Raw genomic sequence first — 21,200 nt, forward strand, 5'->3', positions numbered from 1 at the left:
GCTGCCCTATGGGTCTGTTTCTTTTTTCTTTTTCTTTTTTTTTTTCTTTTTTTTTTTTTTTGACAGGCAGAGTGGACAGTGAGAGAGAGAGACAGAGAGAAAGGTCTTCCTTTGCCGTTGGTTCACCCTCCAATGGCCGCCGGGGCCAGTGCACCGCGCTGATCCGATGGCAGGAGCCAGGAGCCAGGTGCTTTTCCTGGTCTCCCATGGGGTGCAGGGCCCAAGCACTTGGGCCATCCCCCACTGCCTTCCCGGGCCACAGCAGAGAGCTAGCCTGGAAGAGGGGCAACCGGGACAGAATCCAGCGCCCTGACCGTGACTAGAACCTGGTGTGCCGGCGCAGCTAGGCGGAGGATTAGCCTAGTGAGCCGCGGCGCCGGCCCCCTATGGGTCTGTTTCATGAGTATCTGGTTCCTGGCTTGGGCCTGTCCCAATTCTGGCTGACTATTGAGGACATTTGGGGAGTGAACTAGTGGATGGGAGCACTCTGTCTTTCAAATAAAATAAATAAATAAAAATTTAAAAATTGCAATAGTTCAGAGTTTATTGACTTTTGTTCTAAAATTCTGGAAATTAGATGTGCAATGTTGTCAAAAAGTTTCCAAAGTGCTTTTACCAATAACAGCTTTGATTTTAACGTATTCCTAGCATTCCATATTTGTTAGAGTATTAGTCAAATTTCCAAATCCATCCTAGTACAGCCCTGGGAAAAAATCTTTAGGAGTAATTTCTTTTTTCTTTTCTTTTTTTTTTTTTTTTTTTTTTGACAGGCAGAGTGGACAGTGAGAGAGACAGAAAGGTCTTCCTTTGCCGTTGGTTCACCCTCCAACGGCCACCACGGCCAGTGCACTATGCTGATCCGAAGCCAGGAGCCAGGTGCTTCTCCTGGTCTTCCATGCGGGTGCAGGGCCCAAGGAGTTGGGCCATCCTCCACTGCACTCCCGGGCCACAGCAGAGAGCTGGCCTGGAAGAGGAGCAACCAGGACAGATTCCGGCGCCCTGACCGGGACTAGAACCTGGTGTGCCGGTGCCGCAGGCGGAGGATTAGCCTATTGAGCCGTGGCGCTGGCCAGGAGTAATTTCTTAAAAAAAGATTTATTTATGTTATTTTATTTATTTTTAAAAAATTTTTTTTCCTTTTTTTTTTAAAGATGTATTTATTTGAAAGTCAGAATCACACAGAGAGAGAGGAGAGGTCTTCCATCCAAGGGTTCACTCCCCAATTGGCCACAATGGCCGGAGCTGTGCCGATCCGAAGCCAGGAGCCAGGAGCTTCCTCTGGGTCTCCCACATGGGTGTAGGGACTCAAGGACTTGGGTCATCTTCTACTGCTATCCTGGGCCATAGCAGAGAGCTGGATTGGAAGAGGAGCAGCCAGATCTCGAACCAGCGCCCATATGGGATGCTGGCGCATCAGGTCAGGGTGTTAACCCGATGCACAATAGCACCGGCCCCTATTTATTTATTTTAAAAATCAGAGTTACAAGCCGGCGCCGTGGCTCAATAGGCTAATCCTCCACCTTGCGGCGCCGGCACACCGGGTTCTAGTCCCGGTCGGGGCGCCGGATTCTGTCCCGGTTGCCCCTCTTCCAGGCCAGCTCTCTGCTATGGCCAGGGAGTGCAGTGGAGGATGGCCCAGGTGCTTGGGCCCTGCACCCCATGGGAGACCAGGAAAAGCACCTGGCTCCTGGCTCCTGCCAGGATCAGCGCGGTGCGCCGGCTGCAGCGGCGGCCATTGGAGGGTGAACCAACGGCAAAAGGAAGACCTTTCTCTCTGTCTCTCTCTCTCTCACTGTCCACTCTGCCTGTCAAAAAAAAAAAAAAAAAAAAAATCAGAGTTACAGGGGAGAAAGAGAGAGGGAGAGGGAGAGAGAAAGAGAGAGAGAAAGAGAGAGAGAGAGAGAGAGAGAGAGAGAGAGATCTTCCATCTGCTTGTTCACTCCCCAAATGGCCGCAACAGCTGGGAGCTGGTTCCATCCAAGGCCAGGAGCCAGGAGCTTCATCCAGGTCTCCCACCTGGATGTTAGAAGTCCAAGCACTTGGACCATCTTCCTCTGCTTTCTGCAAGCCATTAGCAGGGAGCTGGATTGTAAGTGGAGTGGCCGGACACGAACCAGCACAGATACGGGACGCCGGCATCACAGGCAGTGGTGTTTAAACACTGCGGCACAACACCAGCCCCAGGAGTCATTTTTGAGCTAACATATTTAAAGTCTTAGATGGAATTTTATTTACAACAAGTTTGTAACTATTATTTTTTTTAAATCCATCTATATTCTGTTTTGTTTGAATGTTGAGCTGAAAACCCTGTTATTTCTACTTTTTAAACAACAGAATGAGATTTTATAAAGGGTTCTCACTTGAAATCAGAGGTGTTTAAAGGAAAGAAGGAAGGACCCAACATGATGATTTAAAAATATGTCCAATGCTTTCTGATAATCCTCCCTTCCAGTGGTTGAGTTTAATTTCACTCTTTTGAGGGGTGGGCATTGCCGTGCAATGAACACCACTTGTGACTCTCACATCTGTATCAGAGACCTGGTTCAAGTCCTGGCTGCTCCATTTCTGTTTCAGTTGCCTGCTAATGTGCCTGGGAAGGCAGCAGGAGATGGCCCATGGACTTGGGCCCCTGCACCCACTTGGGAGACCTGGATGGAGTTCCTGGCTCCCGGTTTTGGCCCACCCCTCCTTTGGACCTGCGCTGTGCTTGTTTCTGGTGAACAGAATGTGGGGAGCAGGCAATGCATTGTGACTTCAGAGGGTAGGTCACAAGAGGCAGTGCAGTCTCTTTCTTGTTCTCCCTTGGCTGCCTCGCTCTGGGGGAAGCCAGCCACTCCAGCAGACCTATGGAGAAGGTGCAGGCAGTAAGGAAGTGAGGCCTCTGCCGCAGCCAGCAGGGAGCTGAGGCCCGCTGACAGCCATGTGGATGAACCATCCCAGTGACACACCTTCCTGCCTCAGTCAAGTCTTGAGATGACTGCAGCCCCAAGGGACATCTCGACCCTCCAGCTCAGAGGCTCCCGAATTCCTGGACCAGAAAAACCGTGAGATAATAAATGTTTGCTGTCTTAAGCTGCTAAATATGGGAGAGATTTGCTAAGCAACAATAGATAACACAATCCTTAATGTGAGTGTGTACTAAGACCAGCTAACGTGTATGCAGTGCATAGCTACTTCTCCACGTGTTATATGTGAACTAACTCCTTAAATCCTCACAACATTTAGAGGGTAGATAATGTTATGAACTGTATTTTGCAGATAAAGCAACTGAGGCACAAAGAGGATGAGATATGTGTCCAAACTTACCCAGATAGCTAAGGACGGAACTGGCATTGGAAGTCTGGCTCTTCCACCCCTGCACTAACTGCTGTGTCAGTTAGCCTGTTGTTGTGATGGTGCTGGTGGCATTGAGAAATACACCATCAGGAAATAGTGAAGGTCAAGTCTGAGTGTTTCAGAGAAAGTGTAGATTAGATATAAACTTTCCTACCAAGTGAACAGCCTTGGACAGTTATTCAGAGGAAAGTAGGTTCTCGTCCACTGAGGACCCTAAAATGGGTTGTATTCAGAAGACCTGTTGAACCTTTTTGTCCTGTGGTGTAAATTCTCCTTCTGAGATGCAGCATGATGTGGTGGCTCCATGGCAACAACACAGTGCAGTTGGTTTTATTTTTATTTTTTAATTTTTTTTTATTTGACAGATAGAGTTAGGCATTGAGAGAGGCAGAGAGAAAGGCCCTTCTTCCGTTGGTTCACCCCCCAAAATGGCCAACACGGCTGGTGCACTGAGCCGATCCGAAGCCAGGAGCCAGGTGCTTCTTCCTGGTCTCCCATGCGGGTGCAGGGGCCCAAGCACTGGGGCCATCCTCCACTGCCTTCCCGGGCCACAGCAGAGAGCTGGACTGGAAGAGGAGCACCCGGGACTAGAACCGGCACCCATATGGGATGCTGGTGCCGCAGGCGGAGGATCAACCAAGTGAGCCGTGGCACTGGCTCCACGCTTGGTTTTATAACATTCTTTACAAGAACTGTTACATTTGGTCAAAATTAAGTTCCATTGTACCAGATTGGGGAAAGATATGTGTGTACTGTGCTTCTCACTTATTTTGGTCATCTGCAGAGACCAAAATGCATCTAGTTCTAAAGCTATGGGGGAGGAGGGCAGGCATTTGGCGAGGCAGTTAAAATGCCACTTGGGACACCTGAATCCTATTATCAGAGTACCTGGGCACTCAGATCCAGAGCCAGGACTCAAACCCAGGGATGCAAGTGTCCCAACTGGAGTCTTAGCCACTAGGCCAAACACCTGCCCTGGTCATCATTATTTTAAATTCATACTGAACACAAACACATACACACATGTTTTCTTACAAAACACTTCTGCACATGAGAGAAAATGTGTCACTTGTTCCAGCTTGTTTCACTTGTCACAGCCATCTCCAGTTCATCAATTTGTTGCATGTTTCAGGAAGATCTTTAATTTATTGTTACTTTCTCACTTAGGACTTCCCAGCCCATCTTCCCTATAAGTTGCTAACTTTTTTTTCCATAAAACTACCACCTTCTAGTAAATATAATGTATATTTCACATATTAATATTATTTTCTATCTTCTAACCATAGAATGTAAGCTTCATGAGAACAGGGAAATTTTCTTGTGCTGTGTGCAGTGCTGTGCATTTAGTAACTAGAAGTCTACTTTATAGGTGTCTGATGAGTGTTTATTGAAAAATTAAATGCAAAAGATCTGGCAAACAGATTGGTTATGTATCAGCCAACCAAGGTTAATCATTACTATTTATTGAAGATTTACTTATTTTATTATCATACTGGCCTATGAGGGTTGGTATTAGTATTATTACAGTTTTCCAGATGTTATAATTAAGTAACCTGCCCAAAGTTAGGCAGAAATTAAATAGCAAGGCCACAGATTCTGTTTCAAGGAATCTCTGAGCTTGCTGAGCAAAGCCTACCCTCCCAAACTGAAATTGACCTTGAAATTAGATAAATTAGATGGTGGCAGACATATCCAAGGGATATTAAGGGGATTTGATTCCTCTTGTGATAGATGAATGTGTGGAGGTGGCAAATAGTGGATAGCAATGTTGGAACGGTGGTAATACGAGGAAATTGTTCATCATGTTTATGCCTTAGAATGAGTATAGTAACGGTGTTCAACAGAGAAATCCATGTCCCCTCTCCAAAGAACCTGTTTTATTTTTTTTTAAAGATTTATCTTTTATTTGAAAGGTAGATTTACAGTGAGAGGGAGAGATGGAGAGAAAGGTCTTCCATCCACTGGTTCACTCCCCAAATGGCCGCAACGGCCATAGGTGAGCTAATCTGAAGCCAGGAGCCAGGAGCTTTTTCCACATCCCCCACATGGGTGAAGGAGCCCAAACACCTGGGTCATCTTCTACTGTTTGCCCAGGCCATAACAGAGAGCTGGATCAGAAGTAGAGCAGCTGAAACTACAATTGGTGCCTATGTGGGATACAAAATGGATTAACCTACTGTGCCACAGTGCTGGTCCCAGAACCTGTTTTACTATGATGTAAAAGATGGGTCATGTTGGCCAGCACCGTGGCTCAATAGGCTAATCACACCTGCGGCATTGGCACCCTGGGTTCTAGTCCTGGTCGGGGCACCGGATTCTGTCCCAGTTGCTCCTCTTCCAGTCCAGCTCTCTGCTGTGGCCTGGGAGGGCAGTGGTGAATGGCCCAGGTGCTTGGGCCCTGCACCCGCATGGGAGACCAGGAGGAAGCACCTGGCTCCCGGCTTTGGATCAGCGCCGTGCGCCAGCTGCAATGCGCCAACCGTAGTGGCCACTTGGGGGGTGAACCAACAGAAAAAGGAAGACCTTTCTCTCTCTCTCTCTCTCACTGTCTAACTCTGTCAAAAAAAAAAAAAAAGTGGGGGCGTCATGTTACATTTTGATATTAACCTTTCGTTAAATACGTAAATAAATAAAAGAAATGAAATAGCAGAAACCAGTGAAAGAGGCCAGTCAGGAAAAGCCACAGATTTTATGATTCTACTTAAATGAACTGTCCAGAATAGGTAAGTCTACAGAGATCAGAACTACCTGAGGGGCTGCCTAGCGCTGGGGCAGGGGAAAGCTGAGGAGAGTAGGGAATGACTACTAATGGATATGGAACGCCTTTAAAAGGGAGACAAAAAATTTTTTTTTTGATAGGCAGAGTGGACAGTGAGAGAGAGAGACAGAGAGAAAGGTCTTCCTTTGCCGTTGGTTCATCCTCCAATGGCCGCCGTGGCCGGCGTGCTGCGGCTGGCGCACCGCGTTGATCCAAAGCCAGGAGCCAGGTGCTTTTCCTGGTCTCCCATGGGGTGCAGGGCCCAAGCACTTGGGCCATCCTCCACTGCCTTCCCTGGCCACAGCAGAGAGCTGGCCTGGAAGAGGGGCAACTGGGACTAGAACCCGGAGTGCTGGCGCCGCAGGTGGAGGATTAGCTTAGTGAGGCATGGCGCCGGCCAAAATGTTTTAAAATTAGGTTGTGGGAGTAGTTGCACAGCCCTGTGAACTGAATAAATTGAATTCCACACTCTAATTTTTTTAAGTTTTGTTTATTTTCATTTTATTCAAAAGACACACACACACAGAATGAGAGAGAGAGAGAGAGAGAGGGAGAGAGAGAGAGAATAGAATCATATGGGCTTTCCATGTGAGTGGCAGAAACCCAGGTACTTGAGCCATCTTCTGCCACCTTCCAGGGTGAGTATTACCAGGATGGGAAGCATTTGTACTTGGAGTGGGGTGCAGGTGTCCGAAGTGGTCATTTACGCTTTGTGCCAAAAGTCCACTTCATGAACTATAAGTGAATGAATGACAGGGGGTGGGGGTGGGGCAGGGAGTGCAGCCTTGTAGTGCAGTGGATTAAGCTGCCACTTGTAACCCCCACATCCTGTGTAAGCACCGGTTAGAAACCTGGCTGTTTCAGGTCTGATCCAGCTCTCTGCTAATGTGCCTGGGAAAGCAGCAGAGGATGGCCTGGGTGCTTGGGCCTCTGCCACCCGTGTAAGAAGCCTGGATGGAGCTCCTGCCTTCTAACTTCAGGCTGGCCCATCCCTGGTCATTGTGACCATTTGGGGAGTGAACCAAAGAATGGAAGATGGATAGATCTCTCTCTCTCTCTCTCTCTCTCTCTCTCTCTTTCTCTCTCTCTCTAACTCTGCCTTTCAAACAAGTAAATCTTAAAAGAGAATGAATTATATGGGATGTGAATTGTATCTCCGTAAAGTTATTTGAAATAAACTGGCTTCAAATTCAGTGCTCATTGGCTTCAAAGCACCTGATTACCCACTAGAAGCCAAGGCAGGAGATGTGGTTGTTTCTGACTTAGGAAGAACACATTTTGCTAGGCCAAAAATAAAAGAAGTACTGAAAAATTGGTCAAATACAAGTCAATTTAACCATGAAAAAAAAAAAAAAAGAGGAGGGGGAACAGTAATTACTGTCAATATTGATACTAAAATGAAAAATAAAGACCAAGAAAAACAGGCGAGTGTAGAGAAAAATAAAAGCTTTTCCTTTAGTAAAAGTGCCGATTAATATAGGTGGAATGATAGGATTATAAATTCGTAGTTCTACAGCCACTAAAGACATAGTTAATTCGGGCAAGCATCATCGAAAATTGTTAGGGAAAAACTATGCAGTCTCAAAGTTATCCCACAGAGAACTCTTTTTTAAGTGAAATGAAATTCACAAACAACGAGATGAACCATTTTAAGGTAAACAATTCAGTGACATTTTGTGCATTCCCAAAGTTGTGCCACCCCACCTCTATTTAGCTCTAAAACACTTTGATCACACCCAAATAAAACCTGGCTCCCATTAAGCAGTTGCTTCCCCACTTCCCTCTTCCCCCCAGTCCCTAGCAACCACCAATCTGCTCTCAGTGATTTTGCCTATTCTGGGTCTTTCATTTCAATGGGCTCATATAATATGTGATATTTTGTATCTGGTTTCTTTCACTTGGTATAATGTTTTTGAGGTTCATCCATGTTGTACTATATGTCAGTATTTTATTCCTTCTTAGGACTGAAAATTATTCCATGGCATGTATACACTACACTACTACACTTTACCCATTCATCTGTGGTTAAGCTTTTTTTTTTTTTTTTTTTTTTTTTTGGACAGGCAGAGTGGACAGTGAGAGAGAGAGAGACAGAGAAAGGTCTTCCTTTGCCGTTGGTTCACCCTTCAATGGCCGCCGCGGCCAGCGCGCTGCAGCCGGTGCACCACGCTGATCCGAAGGCAGGAGCCAGGTATTTCTCCTGGTCTCCCATGGGGTGCAGGGCCCAAGCACTTGGGCCATCCTCCACTGCACTCCCGGGCCATAGCAGAGAGCTGGCCTGGAAGAGGGGCAACTGGGACAGAATCCGTCGCCCCGACTGGGACTAGAACCCGGTGTGCCGGTGCCGCTAGGCGGAGGATTTGCCTATTGAGCCATGGCGCCGGCTGTGGTTAAGCTTTTTAAAAAGATTTATTTATTTATTTGCATGTCAGAGTTACACAGAGAGAGGAGAGGCAGAGAGAGAGAGAGAGAGAGAGAGAGAGAGAGAGAGGAGAGAGAGAGGTCTTCCATCCACTGGTTCACTCCCCAATTGGCCGCAACAGCTGGAGCTACGTCGATCCGAAGCCAGGGGCCAGGAGCTTCTTCTAGGTCTCCCACACAGGTGCAGGGGCCCAAGGGCTTGAGCCATCTTCTACTGTTTTCCAGGCCATAGCAGAGAGCTGGATGGGAAGTGGAGCAGCCAGAACTAGAACTGGCGCTTCAGGCCAGGGTGTTAACCTGCTGTGCCACAGCGTCGACCCCTATGGTTAAATATTTATTTATTTATTTATTTATTTTGACAGGCAGAGTTAGACAGTGAGAAAGAGAGAGACAGAGAGAAAGGTCTTCCTTTTCCATTGGTTCACCCCCCAAATGCCTGCTATGGCCAGCATGCCACGCTGATCCAAAGCCAGGAGCCAGGTGCTTCCTCCAGGTCTCCCATGCGGGTGCAGGGCCCAAGGACTTGGGCCATCCTCCACTGCCTTCCCGGGCCACAGCAGAGAGCTGGCCTGGAAGAGGAGCAGCTGGGACAGAATCCGGCGCCCCAACTGGGACTAGAACCCAGGGTGCCGGTGCCACAGGCGGAGGATTAGCCTAGTGAGCTGCGGTGCTAGCTGGTTAACCATTTTTTTTTTTTTCTTTTTTGACAGGCAGAGTGGACAGTGAGAGAGAGAGACAGACAGAAAGGTCTTCCTTTTGCCGTTGGTTCACCCTCCAATGGCCGCCGTGGCCGGCGCGCTGCGGCCAGCGCATCGCGCTGATCCGATGGCAGGAGCTAGGTGTTTTTCCTGGTCTCCCATGAGGTTACAGGGCCCAAGCACTTGGGCCATCCTCCACTGCACTTCCGAGCCATAGCAGAGAGCTGGCCTGGAAGGGGGCAACCAGGACAGAATCTGGCGCCCCAACCGGGACTAGAACCTGGTGTGCCAGCGCCGCAAGGCGGAGGATTAGCCTATTGAGCCATGGCGCCGGCCTAGTTAACCATTTTTTTAAAAAAAGATCTATTTATTTATTTGAAAGGCTGAGTCATAGAGAAACAGAGGGAGAAACAGACCTTCCATTTGCTGGTTCACTCTCCAAATAGCTACAAGGGCTGGGACTGGATCAGGCAGAAGCTAGGAACCTGGAATTTATTCAGGTCTCCCATGTGGTAGCAGGGACCCAACCACTTGGACCATCTTCTGCTGCTCCCAGGCACATTAGTAGGAAGCTAGGTTGAAAGTGGAGTGGCTGGCACTGGAACCGATGCTCATATGGGATGCTGGCATTTCAGGAGGCGGTTTAACCTGCTATGCCACAATGCTGGCCCTGGTTAGACAGTTTTTATTCCACCTTTTAGTTATTGTAATAAGGATCATATGAGCATTTATAGAGAAAGATTTAAGAACCTATTTTCAATTTTGGTGGATATATACCTAGTAGTAGAATTGCTGATAATTCTATGATAAGAACAGCTGATAAAACTTTTCCAGAGGAACTGCATCATTTTATATGTTCCTCTGCCCCCCCCAAGTAATGTATAAGGATTTTAAAAAAAATATTTATTTATTTGAAAGTCAGAGTTACACAGAGAGAGGAGAGGCAGAGAAAGAGAGAAAGGTTTTCCAACCGATGGTTCACTCGCCAACTGGCTGCAATGGCTAGAGCTGCGCCCATTCAAAGCCAGGAGCCAGGAGCTTCCTCCAGGTCTTCCAAGTGGGTGCAGGGGCCCAAGGACTTGGGCCATCTTCTACTGCTTTCCCAGGCCATAGCAGAGAGCTGGATTGGAAGAGGAGCAGCTGGAACTAGAACTGTAGCCCATATAGGATGCTGGCGCTTCAGGTCAGGGCATTAACCTGCTGCGCCACAGCGCCGGCCCCAAGGATTTTGATGTGTCTAATATTTGAGGGTCAAATTTTATTTTAAAGACTTAGTTATTTGAAAGGCAGAGTTATGGAGAGAGAGATCTTCCATCCACTGGTTCACTCCCCAAATGGCCCCAATGGCTGGAGTTGGGCCAGGCCAAAGCTAGGAGTCAAGAGCTTCTTCGGGTCTCCCATGTGCATGCAGAGACCAAAACACTTGGGCCGTCTTCTGCTCTTTCCCAGGTACATTAGCAGAGAACTGGATCAGAAGTGGAGCAGCTGGGACAACAACAGGTGCCCACATGGGATGCTGGTGTTGCAGTGGTGGTTTTATTTGCTACAACACAATACCAGCCCCCAAAATTCTTGCCAGTACTTGTCCATTAAAATAGCCATCCTATTAGATGTGAAGTATTCTCATTGTAGTTTTGCCTTGGATTTCCCTAAGGACTAGTGGTGATGTTGGACATCTTGTGTGTGTTGGCTATTTGGAAAAATATCCATTCAAGTCCTTTGCATACTTTTGTCTCAGACTACCCTTTAAATACAAAGGGAAAAAGAGATGTTTATCATGGGGAAACCATTAGAATAAACATAACATCACCGTCACTGAACAAGCTGGCATGACTTGGTGCTCTAAGAGGGGTACAGTATCATCCATAGGGTGTAGCTGACAAAATTTTTCAATTCCAGCCTAATCATAGGAAAGCAGTCAAATACGAATTGAACACTCTGCAAAACAGTAGAACTGGATTCTTCAAAAAAAAGTCAATGTTACAAAAGAAAAAAAAATCCAAACCAGGGATTACTCTAGAATAAAGGAGCTAAAAAAGACATGAGAACCAAATGCAATGAAAGACCCTTGACTGTATCCTGAGTTGGAAAAAAAATCAACTAAAAGGGCTAATAAGAGGGCCATTTTGAAAATTCACATATGGCCTGTATATTACAGATAATCATACTGCATCAGTGTTAAATTGTCTTGGAGTGATAATGGAATTCTGATTATGTAGGAGAACATCTTTATCCTCAGTAGAAACCCATTGAAATATTTGGGGATAAAGGGTACAGAAAGCAAATGTGGTGAAATTTTAAATATTGGTGATTATGGGTTCGTATGGCTGTTCATTATATTTTCTTGCGCCTTTTCTGTAGGTTTGATACTTTGGAAAAGAAAAAGTTGCAGGAATCTAAAGCTTTTCAAAATTCAAGCAATGTTTTTATTTTGGTCTTGTTCTTGGGTTTAACATCTTTGGGGTAAGATAAGCTACTTCCGTTAGTTCAGGATCCAGTTGTGTGACCGGGGAGAGAGTCAATGGCCAGGATGCCTATTTTTTCAAAACGATTGTAATGATTTAAATCACTATGGGAGCACTGCGGTTAAATTTGTGTCATCATCGACTTGATTCCCGCCTGTAGACTAGGCAGTCTGGTAAGGTGGACCGGGTTTGGAGCCGCCAGACCTGAATTCGGATCCTGACTGGTTAAACGGTTGGACCTCCGGAGGACTTCATGGCCTTCTTTTAAGATGGAGACCAGAACTACTTGGTGCAGTTCTTTGTTAGGCTAACACGTTCCTCACCGGACTGGGCTTCAATTCACGTGCAGAAGCCGCATCCTATTTGTCAACGCTCTGTGGATCTTTTCATCCCTTAAACTTAACCCAATTCTGAGGGGCGGGTGAAGGGGTGCGGTGGGGTGGGGAGAGAAAACGACTTTGCCAAGGTCACACTGCAAACCTAGGGCCCAGGGCTCCCGGTTCTTGGTCCTGTGCCCTTTCCACGCGCGCCGGATTGGAGGAAGCGGCGCTCATGGGGATGCAAGGATGTAGAGGAGCCAAGGGGGAGAAGAGGCCGCGGGAAGAGAGGTGGTGTGAGCCCCGCGGAGGCGCCGGGCACCGACGGGCGCATGGACAGGCGGCCAGCGCGACCGGCCGGGGTGCGGCGGGCAGGGGCTTTGGCTGGCGAGGGAGGGTCGGCGGGCCGGGGGCCGAGCGCGATGGGCGGCCCCGCGCCCGCCGCAAGGGCGCAGGAGGCGGCAGCCTGGGCCGCGGACCGGGGCGGGCGAGGCCGTGGGCGAGACAGGCCTAGAGGGCGGTAGTCCTCTCGCCACGGGTGGGTGGCGGCGGCGGCCGCGGGGTGGGGGGCGCGCGTGGGGTCCCAATCCCCCCGGACCGCCGGGGGGCGGGGCGGGGGCGGGGCCGGACGGGGGCGGGTCTTGCTGGGTCCCCGCGGGAGCGGCGGCGGCGGCGGCGGCGGCGGCGCAGGCGCGGTTCTGACTCCTCGGCTGGCGGAGTGAGGGGAGGCTGCAGCCCGGCTCGGCTCTGCTCGGCTCGGCTCCCGCGTTGCCGCCGCGGCCGCCGCGGCCGCCGCCGCCGCGAAGCCCCCCGCCCCGCTTCCGCCGCGTAGCGATGAGTTCCCGGAAAGGTGAGCGTCCCGCGGCGCCCCCCGCCTCGCGGCCCTCACGCCGCCCGGCCCGACCGTTAATGTGTGTCTTCTCTTTCCTTAGTGCTGGCCATTCAGGCCCGAAAGCGGAGGCCGAAAAGAGAGAAACATCCGAAAAAGTGAGTCCACGCCGCGCTCGTCTCGGGGTCCCCTCCCTGCCTCGCCGGGGGCGAGGGGCGGCAGCCGGCGGCCGCGCAGGGCAAAGTTGCCCGGGTCCCCCGGGCCGGCGGGCGGGCTGGTCCCCCGGGACGCCGGCGCTCGGCTCCAGCGCGCCCCGCGGGCGGCCCGGGGGGAGGGGCGGCGGGCGGGGGAGGGGTGTGCGGCCCCGCGCCCGCCCCGCCGCGGACCCCCGGGCCCGCGCCCCCAGACCGGGTCTCCGCGGCCGGCGGCGGCGAGCGGCGGGGAGGCGCCGGGCGTGCGCCGGGCTGGCCCGGGGGGTCGCAGGCCCTCCTCAGGAGGGGCCCCGGCGCCCGTGCCTGGCTCCCTCGCGCTGGGCGCGCGCGTGAGGCGGCTGCGCGGCTAGCACCTGGGCGGCGGGGCCCGGGAGGAAGAGGAGCTGGGCGTCTGAGTGGGCGTCGCTGCCGCCGCCGCCGCCGCCGCCGCCTCCTTCTCAGCGAGGCCGCCTCGCGGCCTTTCTGCCCCACACGCGAGCCGGGCGTCGAAGGGATCTCCTGAGACTTGTCCCTGGCGCGAGCTCAGCTCTGAGACCCGTGCGTTTCGGCGCTCGGGTACGTCTTCCAAACTTTGTGCTCGGGTCGAGCGTGACTTTGGTGCGCGGCGGGGCGCGCTGCAAGGCCCTGGGCCGGGGGCGTCGACGTCGCGGCCGCCGCCTGCGCCCGGCCCTGCCCGGGAACCTTTCCCGGAGAGCGGCTTGGGGCCGCCGCTGCCGCCCGGCCGGGCTGTGCCCGTGCCCGTGCCCGCCGTGAGCCTCGTTACCCCTTCCGAACGGGGGCCTCGCTCCGGGTGTGGAGCGAAACCTACTCTGCGCCGTGGCTTGGTGCTTCGGGGAAGGGCGCAGAGGCGTTCCCGTCGCTGTGTCCTTCGCCGCGGCCTTGACCCGTGACGAAGGTGCTGGTGTGTCCACGGCCGGGTGTTTTGTTCGCGGAAAGCCCAACTGCAAAGTGCATGGAGGGCTCCGCAAGCCGGGTTTCGGCTGGACCATGCCTTCCTGAACAGGAACCCGCGAGTGCGGGAAAGGGGTTTCTTAGGCACTTGAAGAACCGCCGGGTCAAGTCGGACGTTGAATTCTCAGGAGGGCGAAAGGCGTGGATTTCTGGTACTTTCAGACGCGTTTAAGAAATTAATGCTAAGCTGTCAGGTCCATTAGAGCCTTCCATTTGGGATTTCCCTTGGCGAACCAGTGATGTTGAGCCTGTAAGTCAGGAGACCTGTAACGGGGAGGATTCGGAGTGAGTGAGGACTGAGTTTTAACCACAGCTGTCAGAGCATTGGTTTATTTCCACGGAGCTCGTTATGTTCAGAAACATAGAAGTTGGGAAAAGCATAGCCTCAGTTTGAGAAATGATTGAATTTGTATATATAAATAGATATGAAGCTACTCGAGAAAGTGGAAAATGGAATTAAAAGTTTCATGCATAAAGTTTTTGAAATGCATGCATATAAGGCATTCATATTAGCGTTCATGAAAGCATATGGTGGGAAAATTGCAAGGACTTCAAAGTTGTCTGAACTGAAAGACCTTTAATTCCATTTCCTGTGAGTTTTATGAAGTACCCCATACACAAGTATGCATGGTTTACTTGAGTACACGTAGAAAATTTGTTTCAATTCAGTGTGTTTTATATCTTAATATTTCAGGGTATGACTTTCATGGTGGTGAATAGCAGTTTTTGGCATGCTACAGTTTGGATTTATGTAGGATATTTATAAAGAGTCAGCGAATATCCACAATGTTCTACTTTCACTCTCATAGGTTAATCTCCCAGTTCCTTCCACTGTGTACATGTGATACGATTTAAGGGAAAGAACACTAGCTATGAGGAGATGAACTGGCTGGTCTGCCATATAATTAGCAAGAAGGGACCAGCCAATTCCCTAGCTGATGCATCGAGACATTGCCGCTTTTCACTTATTCTTTGAATCCAGACATTATCTGCAAGAAACACCGGATGTGATTTAGTCATGTACTCACCAGATACCCGCACATCTTTTGGAGGTGGTCATGGAGCGTTGAATGAAGCACACACAGCTGCTCACGAAGCAGACACTCTAGGGTTTTGGGGAGAACCGCAGAGCGGGTGACAAATAAGATAATTCCAAGATGGTGCGCATGGATAGCAAGGGATTTACGATGGGGCACGTTGAGTAATGATGGTAGTAGATGATGTTGGGCACCATGCTAGGCACTCTGCTGGTTTGCGTGCATTTATACCTTGGGGCAGCCGGAGAGGTGCGTGCTGTGACAGTCACCATTTTACATTGAAGAAAGGGACGCAGCGTGAGTAATGTGTTAGACTGCAGCCTGAGGAGGTGACATCTGAGCAGAAGCTGGAGAGGAGGAGGAGGAGTGGGCTCTGGGGAGGAGAGGGCTGGCAGTGTTTGAGGAACGCAGAGATCCTGGTGACCGGAGTGATACTGAGGCTGTTGGGACAGTCAGGAGTCAGAGTGTGCAGGGCCTCGAAGACTTAGATCTGTGAGGGACAGCATCTTATTTCTGTTGAGAGAGCACTGGCTGTTATGTGGAGAACAGATGGTGAGGGTAAGATAGGAGTGGAAACTGGCCCATAGTAGGACTTGGGCAATGAGAGAGACATCATCATTCAGAATGCAGGGTGTGACCCTGCAGAGAAGGGACTTCAGGAGCCTGGTAGTCTCCAGGTGGTTCCAACAGGGCAAGGTTGCACGTTCAGTTAGTTTGGACTGGAATTCAGTTTTGCTATTCGATTACTTCTCTAGAGGAGGTCAAGGAGCAGTAGGTCTAATTTTAAACAATTTATACAGTGACTGATAAGCTTGAATTATGTGACTCTCTGGGCCTGGCTTGGTGCAATATGATCAATTTGTGTCATTCTTCCCTGGTATATGCGAGCTGGCTCTTCATTAATTTTTTTTAAAGATTTATTTATCTATTTATTTGAAAGGCAGAGTTACACACAGAGAGAAGGATAGGCAGAGAAAGAGAGAGAGGTCTTCCATCTGCTGGTTCACTCTCAGATTGACCACAACTGCCAGAGCTGGGCTGATCCAAAGCCAGGAGCCAGGATCTTCCCCCTGGTCTCCCATATGGGTGCAGGGGCCCAAAGACTTGGGTCATCCTCCACTGCTTTCCCAGGCTATAGCAGAGAGCTGGATCAGGAGTGGAGCAGCTGGGACTAGAACTGGTGCCCACATGTGATGCCAGCACTGCAGGTGGTGCCTCTACCCTGCTACGCTACAACGCCTGCCCTTCTTCGTTAATTTTAGTTTAGTTCAGTTCCATGAGCTTTTATTAATTGAGCCTGTTCCTAGAGGCTACTCTCTTAGTAGATCAGAATTTATAGCTGTCAGGAAAAAAATTAAGATTTCTATATGTAGTTGAGTAAACATTTTTAACTAAAAAAATTTTTTTTTTTTTTTTTAATTTTGGAAGTAGAGTTAACAGAGAGAGGGAAAGACAGGAGATAGAAAGGTCTTCCATTCTCTGATTCACTCCTCAAATGGTTACATCGGCCAGAGCTGAGCTGATCCAAAGCCAGGAGCTTCTTCCTGGTCTCCACGCGGGTGCAGGGGCCCAAGCACTTGGGCCATCTTCCACTGCTTTCCCAGGCCATCAGCAGAGAGCTGGATCAGAAGAGGAGCAGCCAGCACGATCCAGCACCCATTTGGGATGCCGATGCTGCAGGCAGAGGTCTAGTTTACTATGCCACAATGTTGGTCCCAAGTCAAAAATTTAGTACTGGGGCTGGCACCGTGGCACATCATGTTAAGCTGGTGCCTGGGATGCCAGCATCCCATATTGGAGCACCGATTTAAGACCCAGCTCCTCTGTTTCTCATCCCATCCCATGCTAATGCTCCTGGGAGAGCAGCAGAAGATGGCCCAAAACACCCACATGGGAGACCAGATAGAGCTCCTGGCTTCTACCTGGCTTCTACCTGGCCCCAGCCCTGTCCATTGTGGCCATTTGGGGAGTGAATCGGCAGATGAAGATTCTTTCTCTCTCTCTTCCCTTCTGTTTTTGCTACTCTGGCCCCAGCCCTGTCCATTGTGGCCATTTGGGGAGTGAATCGGCAGATGAAGATTCTTTCTCTCTCTCTCCCCTTCTGTTTTTGCTACTCTGCTTTTCAAATAAATGAATCTTTAAAAAATTAATCTTGTTAAATTTTTATAGTGAGTTTAGTTTGCTAATTGTTTTTTTGAGTGGGAGAGAGAGAGACAGTGACAGCAAGCTTGCCATCCATGGCTTCACTCTGTCAATACCTGCAAGGGCCAGAATTGGGCTGGGCCAGAGATGGGGACTGGGAATTTATTTCAGGTATCCCATGTGAGTAGCATGAACTCAACCACCTCAGCCATCACCTGCTGCCTCTCAGGGTCTATACTAGCAGGAAGCTAGAATTGGAGCCAGAGCTCAGACTCCAACCCAGTTCCTTAACAGCTAGGCCAGGTACTTGCCCCAGTTTGCAGATTATGAATTGTGCTGCTGTAAAAACAGGCAGTAGGGAAAAACTGTAGTGTCATGAATCTTACAAATTAGATAAACCAGGTAGCTTAGGATAGATTTTTGCCTTGTCTACAAGTATATGCAGATAACATTTTTATGGTCTTTTTCATTTATTGATTTTTTTATATAACTTATTGAAACATAGTTCATATACCATAAATTTATGAGTTTTACAATTTGTGAGTTTTAGTTTATTCATGAGGTTGTGCAGCCATCATTATTACCTAATTTCATGACATTTTCACTACTTCAAAAAGAAATCTGTGGCCGGCGCTGTGGCGCAGCAGGTTAACACCCTGGCCTGAAGCGCCGGCATCCCATATGGTTGCTGGTTCTAGTCCCGGCTGCCCCACTTCCCATCCAGCTCTCTTTGGCCTGGGAAAGCAGAAGATGGTCCAAGTCCTTGGGCCCCTGCTCGGGCTGTTGTGGCCATCTGGGGAGTGAACCAGCGGATGGAAGACCTCTCTCTCTCTCTCTCTGTAACACTTTCAAATAAATAAAATAAATCTTTAAAAAAAAAAATCCCACATCTGTTTAGAAGTTACTGTCTATTCCCTTAGTCCTCACCTTGGCAACCACTAACTTACTTTCTGTCTGTCTTCCTACTCTGGCTATTTTATGTAAGTGGAACCATGTAATATGCAACCTTGTATCTGATTTCTTTTACTTAGCAAAGTGTTTTGAAATTTCATTCCTATTGTAGCATGTGCTGCTACTTCATTCCTTACATTGCCAAGTAATATTCCATTGTGTTGGTAGACCACATTTTCTTTATCATTTTTCTGTTGTTGGACATTTGAGTTGTTTCTACTTTTTGACTTTTTATCTTTATTTCTTTTAAAGATTTATCTTTTTTTATTTTTTATTTTTATTTTTTTTGACAGGCAGAGTTAGACAGTGAGAGAGAAGAAGACAGAGAGAAAGGTTTTCCTTCCGTTGGTTCACCCCCCACCCCAAATGGCCGCTACAGCCGGTGCACTGCGCCGATCTGAAGCCAGGGGCCAAGTACTTCTCCTGGTCTCCCATGGGGTGCAGGGCCCAAGCACTTGGGCCATCCTCCACTGCACTCCCGGGCCACAGCAGAGAGCTAGACTGGAAGAGGAGCAACCGGGACAGAATCAGGTACCCCAACTGGGACTAGAAGCTGGGGTGCTGGTGCCGCAGGCAGAGGATTAGCCTATTGAGCCACGGCACCAGCCTTAAAGATAGAGTTACAGAGAGAGAGGTCTTCCATCTGCTAGCCAAATGACTGCAACAGCCAGAGCTGAGTTGATCTGAAGCCAGGAGCCAGGAGCTTTTTCTGGGTCTTCCACATGGGTGTAGGGGCCCAGGGACTTGGGCCATCTTCGGCTACTTTCTCAGGCACGTCAGGAGGGAGCTGGATCAGAAGTGGAGCAGCCAGGACTTGAACCAGTGCCCATATGGGATGCTGGTGCTGCAGGCCAGGGTTTTAACCCACTGTGTCACCGTGCCAGCCCCAAAGTGAAAAAAAGTTTTAAATTTAGAGATAATTTTACTTAGAAGAAGTTGTAAAAATATTAGAGTTCTTTATGTACCTTTCATTCAGCTTCTCCCAGTGGTGATATCTTATAAAACCGTAGAACATTGTCAAAACTGGAACATTGCCGTTGATGCAGTTGACACAGTATTTTTTTTTTTAATTTTTTTTTTTTAATTTGACAGGTAGAGTTATAGACAGAGAGAGAAAGAGAGAAAGGTCTTCCTTCTGTTGGTTCACTCCCCAAATGGCCGCCACGGCTGACACCGTGCCCATCTGAAGCCAGGAGCCAGGTACCTTTTCCTGGTCTCCCATGTGGGTGCAGGGGCCCAAGCACCTGGACGATCCTCCACTGCCCTCCCAGGCCACAGCAGAGAGCTGGACTGGAAGAGGAACAACCAGGACCAGAACCTGGCGCCGACACAGTGTTATTAAGAACAAGTTTATTATGGGCTGGCACTGTGTTGTAGCGGGTATAGCCTCTGCCTGCAGTGTTGATTTCCCATATAGGCAACTGGTTGGAGTTCCGGCTGCTCTACTTCCAGTCCAGCTCTCTGCTGTGGCCTGGGAAAGCAGTAGAAGATGGCCCAAGTCCTTGGGCCCCTGCACTGGCGTGGAGATCCAGAAGAAGCTCTTGGCTCCTGGCTTCAGATCAGCCCAACTCTGGCTTTTGCGGCCATTTGGGGAGTGTCCCAGCAGATGGAAGACCATTCTCATTCGTTCGTTCGTTTGTTCTCTCTCTCTCTCTCTCTGCCTCTGTAATTCCTTCAAATAAATAAAAAATCAAATCTTTAAAAAAAAAAATTTACCAGTGTATTTACCATACACTGTTTGTAGTTGTATCAAATTTTATCACTTGTGTAGATTAGGCATTGCCACAAACAGGATGCATTACTATTTTCATCAGCACAAAGAAACTCCTTGTTATCTTTTTATTATTTTTAAATTATATACTTATTTATTTTAAAGAGTTTGATCTTCCATCAGATGATTCACTCCCCAGATGACTGCAATGACCAGGACTGAGCCAGGCAGAAGTCAAGAGCCAGGAGTTTCGCCTGGATCTCCCACGTGTACGGGAGGCCCAAACACTTGTGCTATGTTTTGCTGCTTTCCCAGGGCATTAACAGGAAGCTGGGTCGAAGTGGAACAGCTGGGACAGGGATGGATACCAGCATCACAGACGGTGGCTTTCCCCACTACGCCACAATGCTGCCCTCCCCACCCCCCCAGCCCCCTTCAATGATTTATTTATTTGAAAGGCAGAATTAAAGAGAGGGGAAGAAAGAGAGAGGGAGGGAGGAGGAAGGGGTGGGGAGGGAGATACAGATAGATATCTTCTGTCAGCTGAATCACTCCAGATGACTTCAACAGCCAGGGCTGGGTCAGGCTGAAACAGGAGCCAGGATTCCACCTGGGTTCCCTGCCTGGATGCAAGAGGCCATTCTCTGCTGCTTTCCCAGGCACATTAGCAGGGAGCTAGATCGGAAGTGGAGCAGCCAGGACTGGAGCCAACACCCATATGGGATGCTGGGGTTGCCTCATAGAGGGCCTAATCCTCTTTGCTGCCATGCTGGCCTCCTTGTTACTTTTTAATAGTTTTACTCTTCTTTATCTCCACCTCCTCCCCCACTGCTGTTCCTCATCACTGCAGTTTTGCCACTTGGAGAATGATTTGGAAATGGGAATTTATAGTATGTAACCTTTTGAGATTCACTTTCTTTTGACTCAGTGCATCCCCCTTAAAATTTGTCCTTGTTGTTGCCTGTCCCAGTTGGTCATTCATTTTCACTCCTAAGTAGCATTTCTGTTTCGTGGAGAAACATTTTATCTATTCACCTTAATGAGCATTTGGGTACTTTATAGTTTCTTACTCTTAAAGTTGCTGAATGCTGGTGTACAGGTATTTGGGTGAGCTTGTTTCCATTCTATAGGATAACTACCCAGGAGTACAGGTGCTAGAGTACTTCTGCTTGAATTTGGACTTGCTCACTAGATAGCAGCTTGGTCTTTTGGTGTTTTGGCTATCTCCCTTGATGTTTCTCTGCATAGTTACTTGTGTGGTATTGTTGGCATTGTTTGTGTTTTTTTTCTGTTATGTAGTTAGGTGGATTCATTGAGTATTGCTTTTCCATTTTCTATAGTTTGGATTCTGTCACAGAAAATGAGAGGCATG

At 49.0% G+C, this 21,200-nt stretch overlaps 1 protein-coding gene across 19 annotated transcripts in view; it reads left to right on the forward strand.

Moving 5' to 3' along the window:
• The first annotated feature begins 2,826 nt into the window (after positions 1-2,826).
• Positions 2,827-21,200, forward strand: part of SRPK2 (SRSF protein kinase 2) — a 289,404-nt gene continuing 271,030 nt past the window's right edge. For 8 of the 19 annotated variants that reach the window (XM_051849698.2, XM_051849699.2, XM_051849700.2 and 5 more), the window contains exons 1-2: positions 12,313-12,357; positions 12,928-12,982. In XM_051849698.2, the coding sequence (XP_051705658.1) occupies positions 12,328-12,357; positions 12,928-12,982 (85 nt within the window). In that variant the 5' untranslated portion in view covers positions 12,313-12,327. Of the gene's footprint in view, positions 3,045-12,215; positions 12,358-12,691; positions 12,846-12,927; positions 12,983-21,200 lie in introns of those variants that run through there. The other 11 variants (XM_051849704.2, XM_051849706.2, XM_051849705.2 and 8 more) reach the window with 9 other exon arrangements.

Source organism: Oryctolagus cuniculus, chromosome 3, assembly GCF_964237555.1.
Source record: "Oryctolagus cuniculus chromosome 3, mOryCun1.1, whole genome shotgun sequence".
In the NCBI taxonomy this organism is placed as follows: Eukaryota; Metazoa; Chordata; class Mammalia; order Lagomorpha; family Leporidae; genus Oryctolagus; species Oryctolagus cuniculus.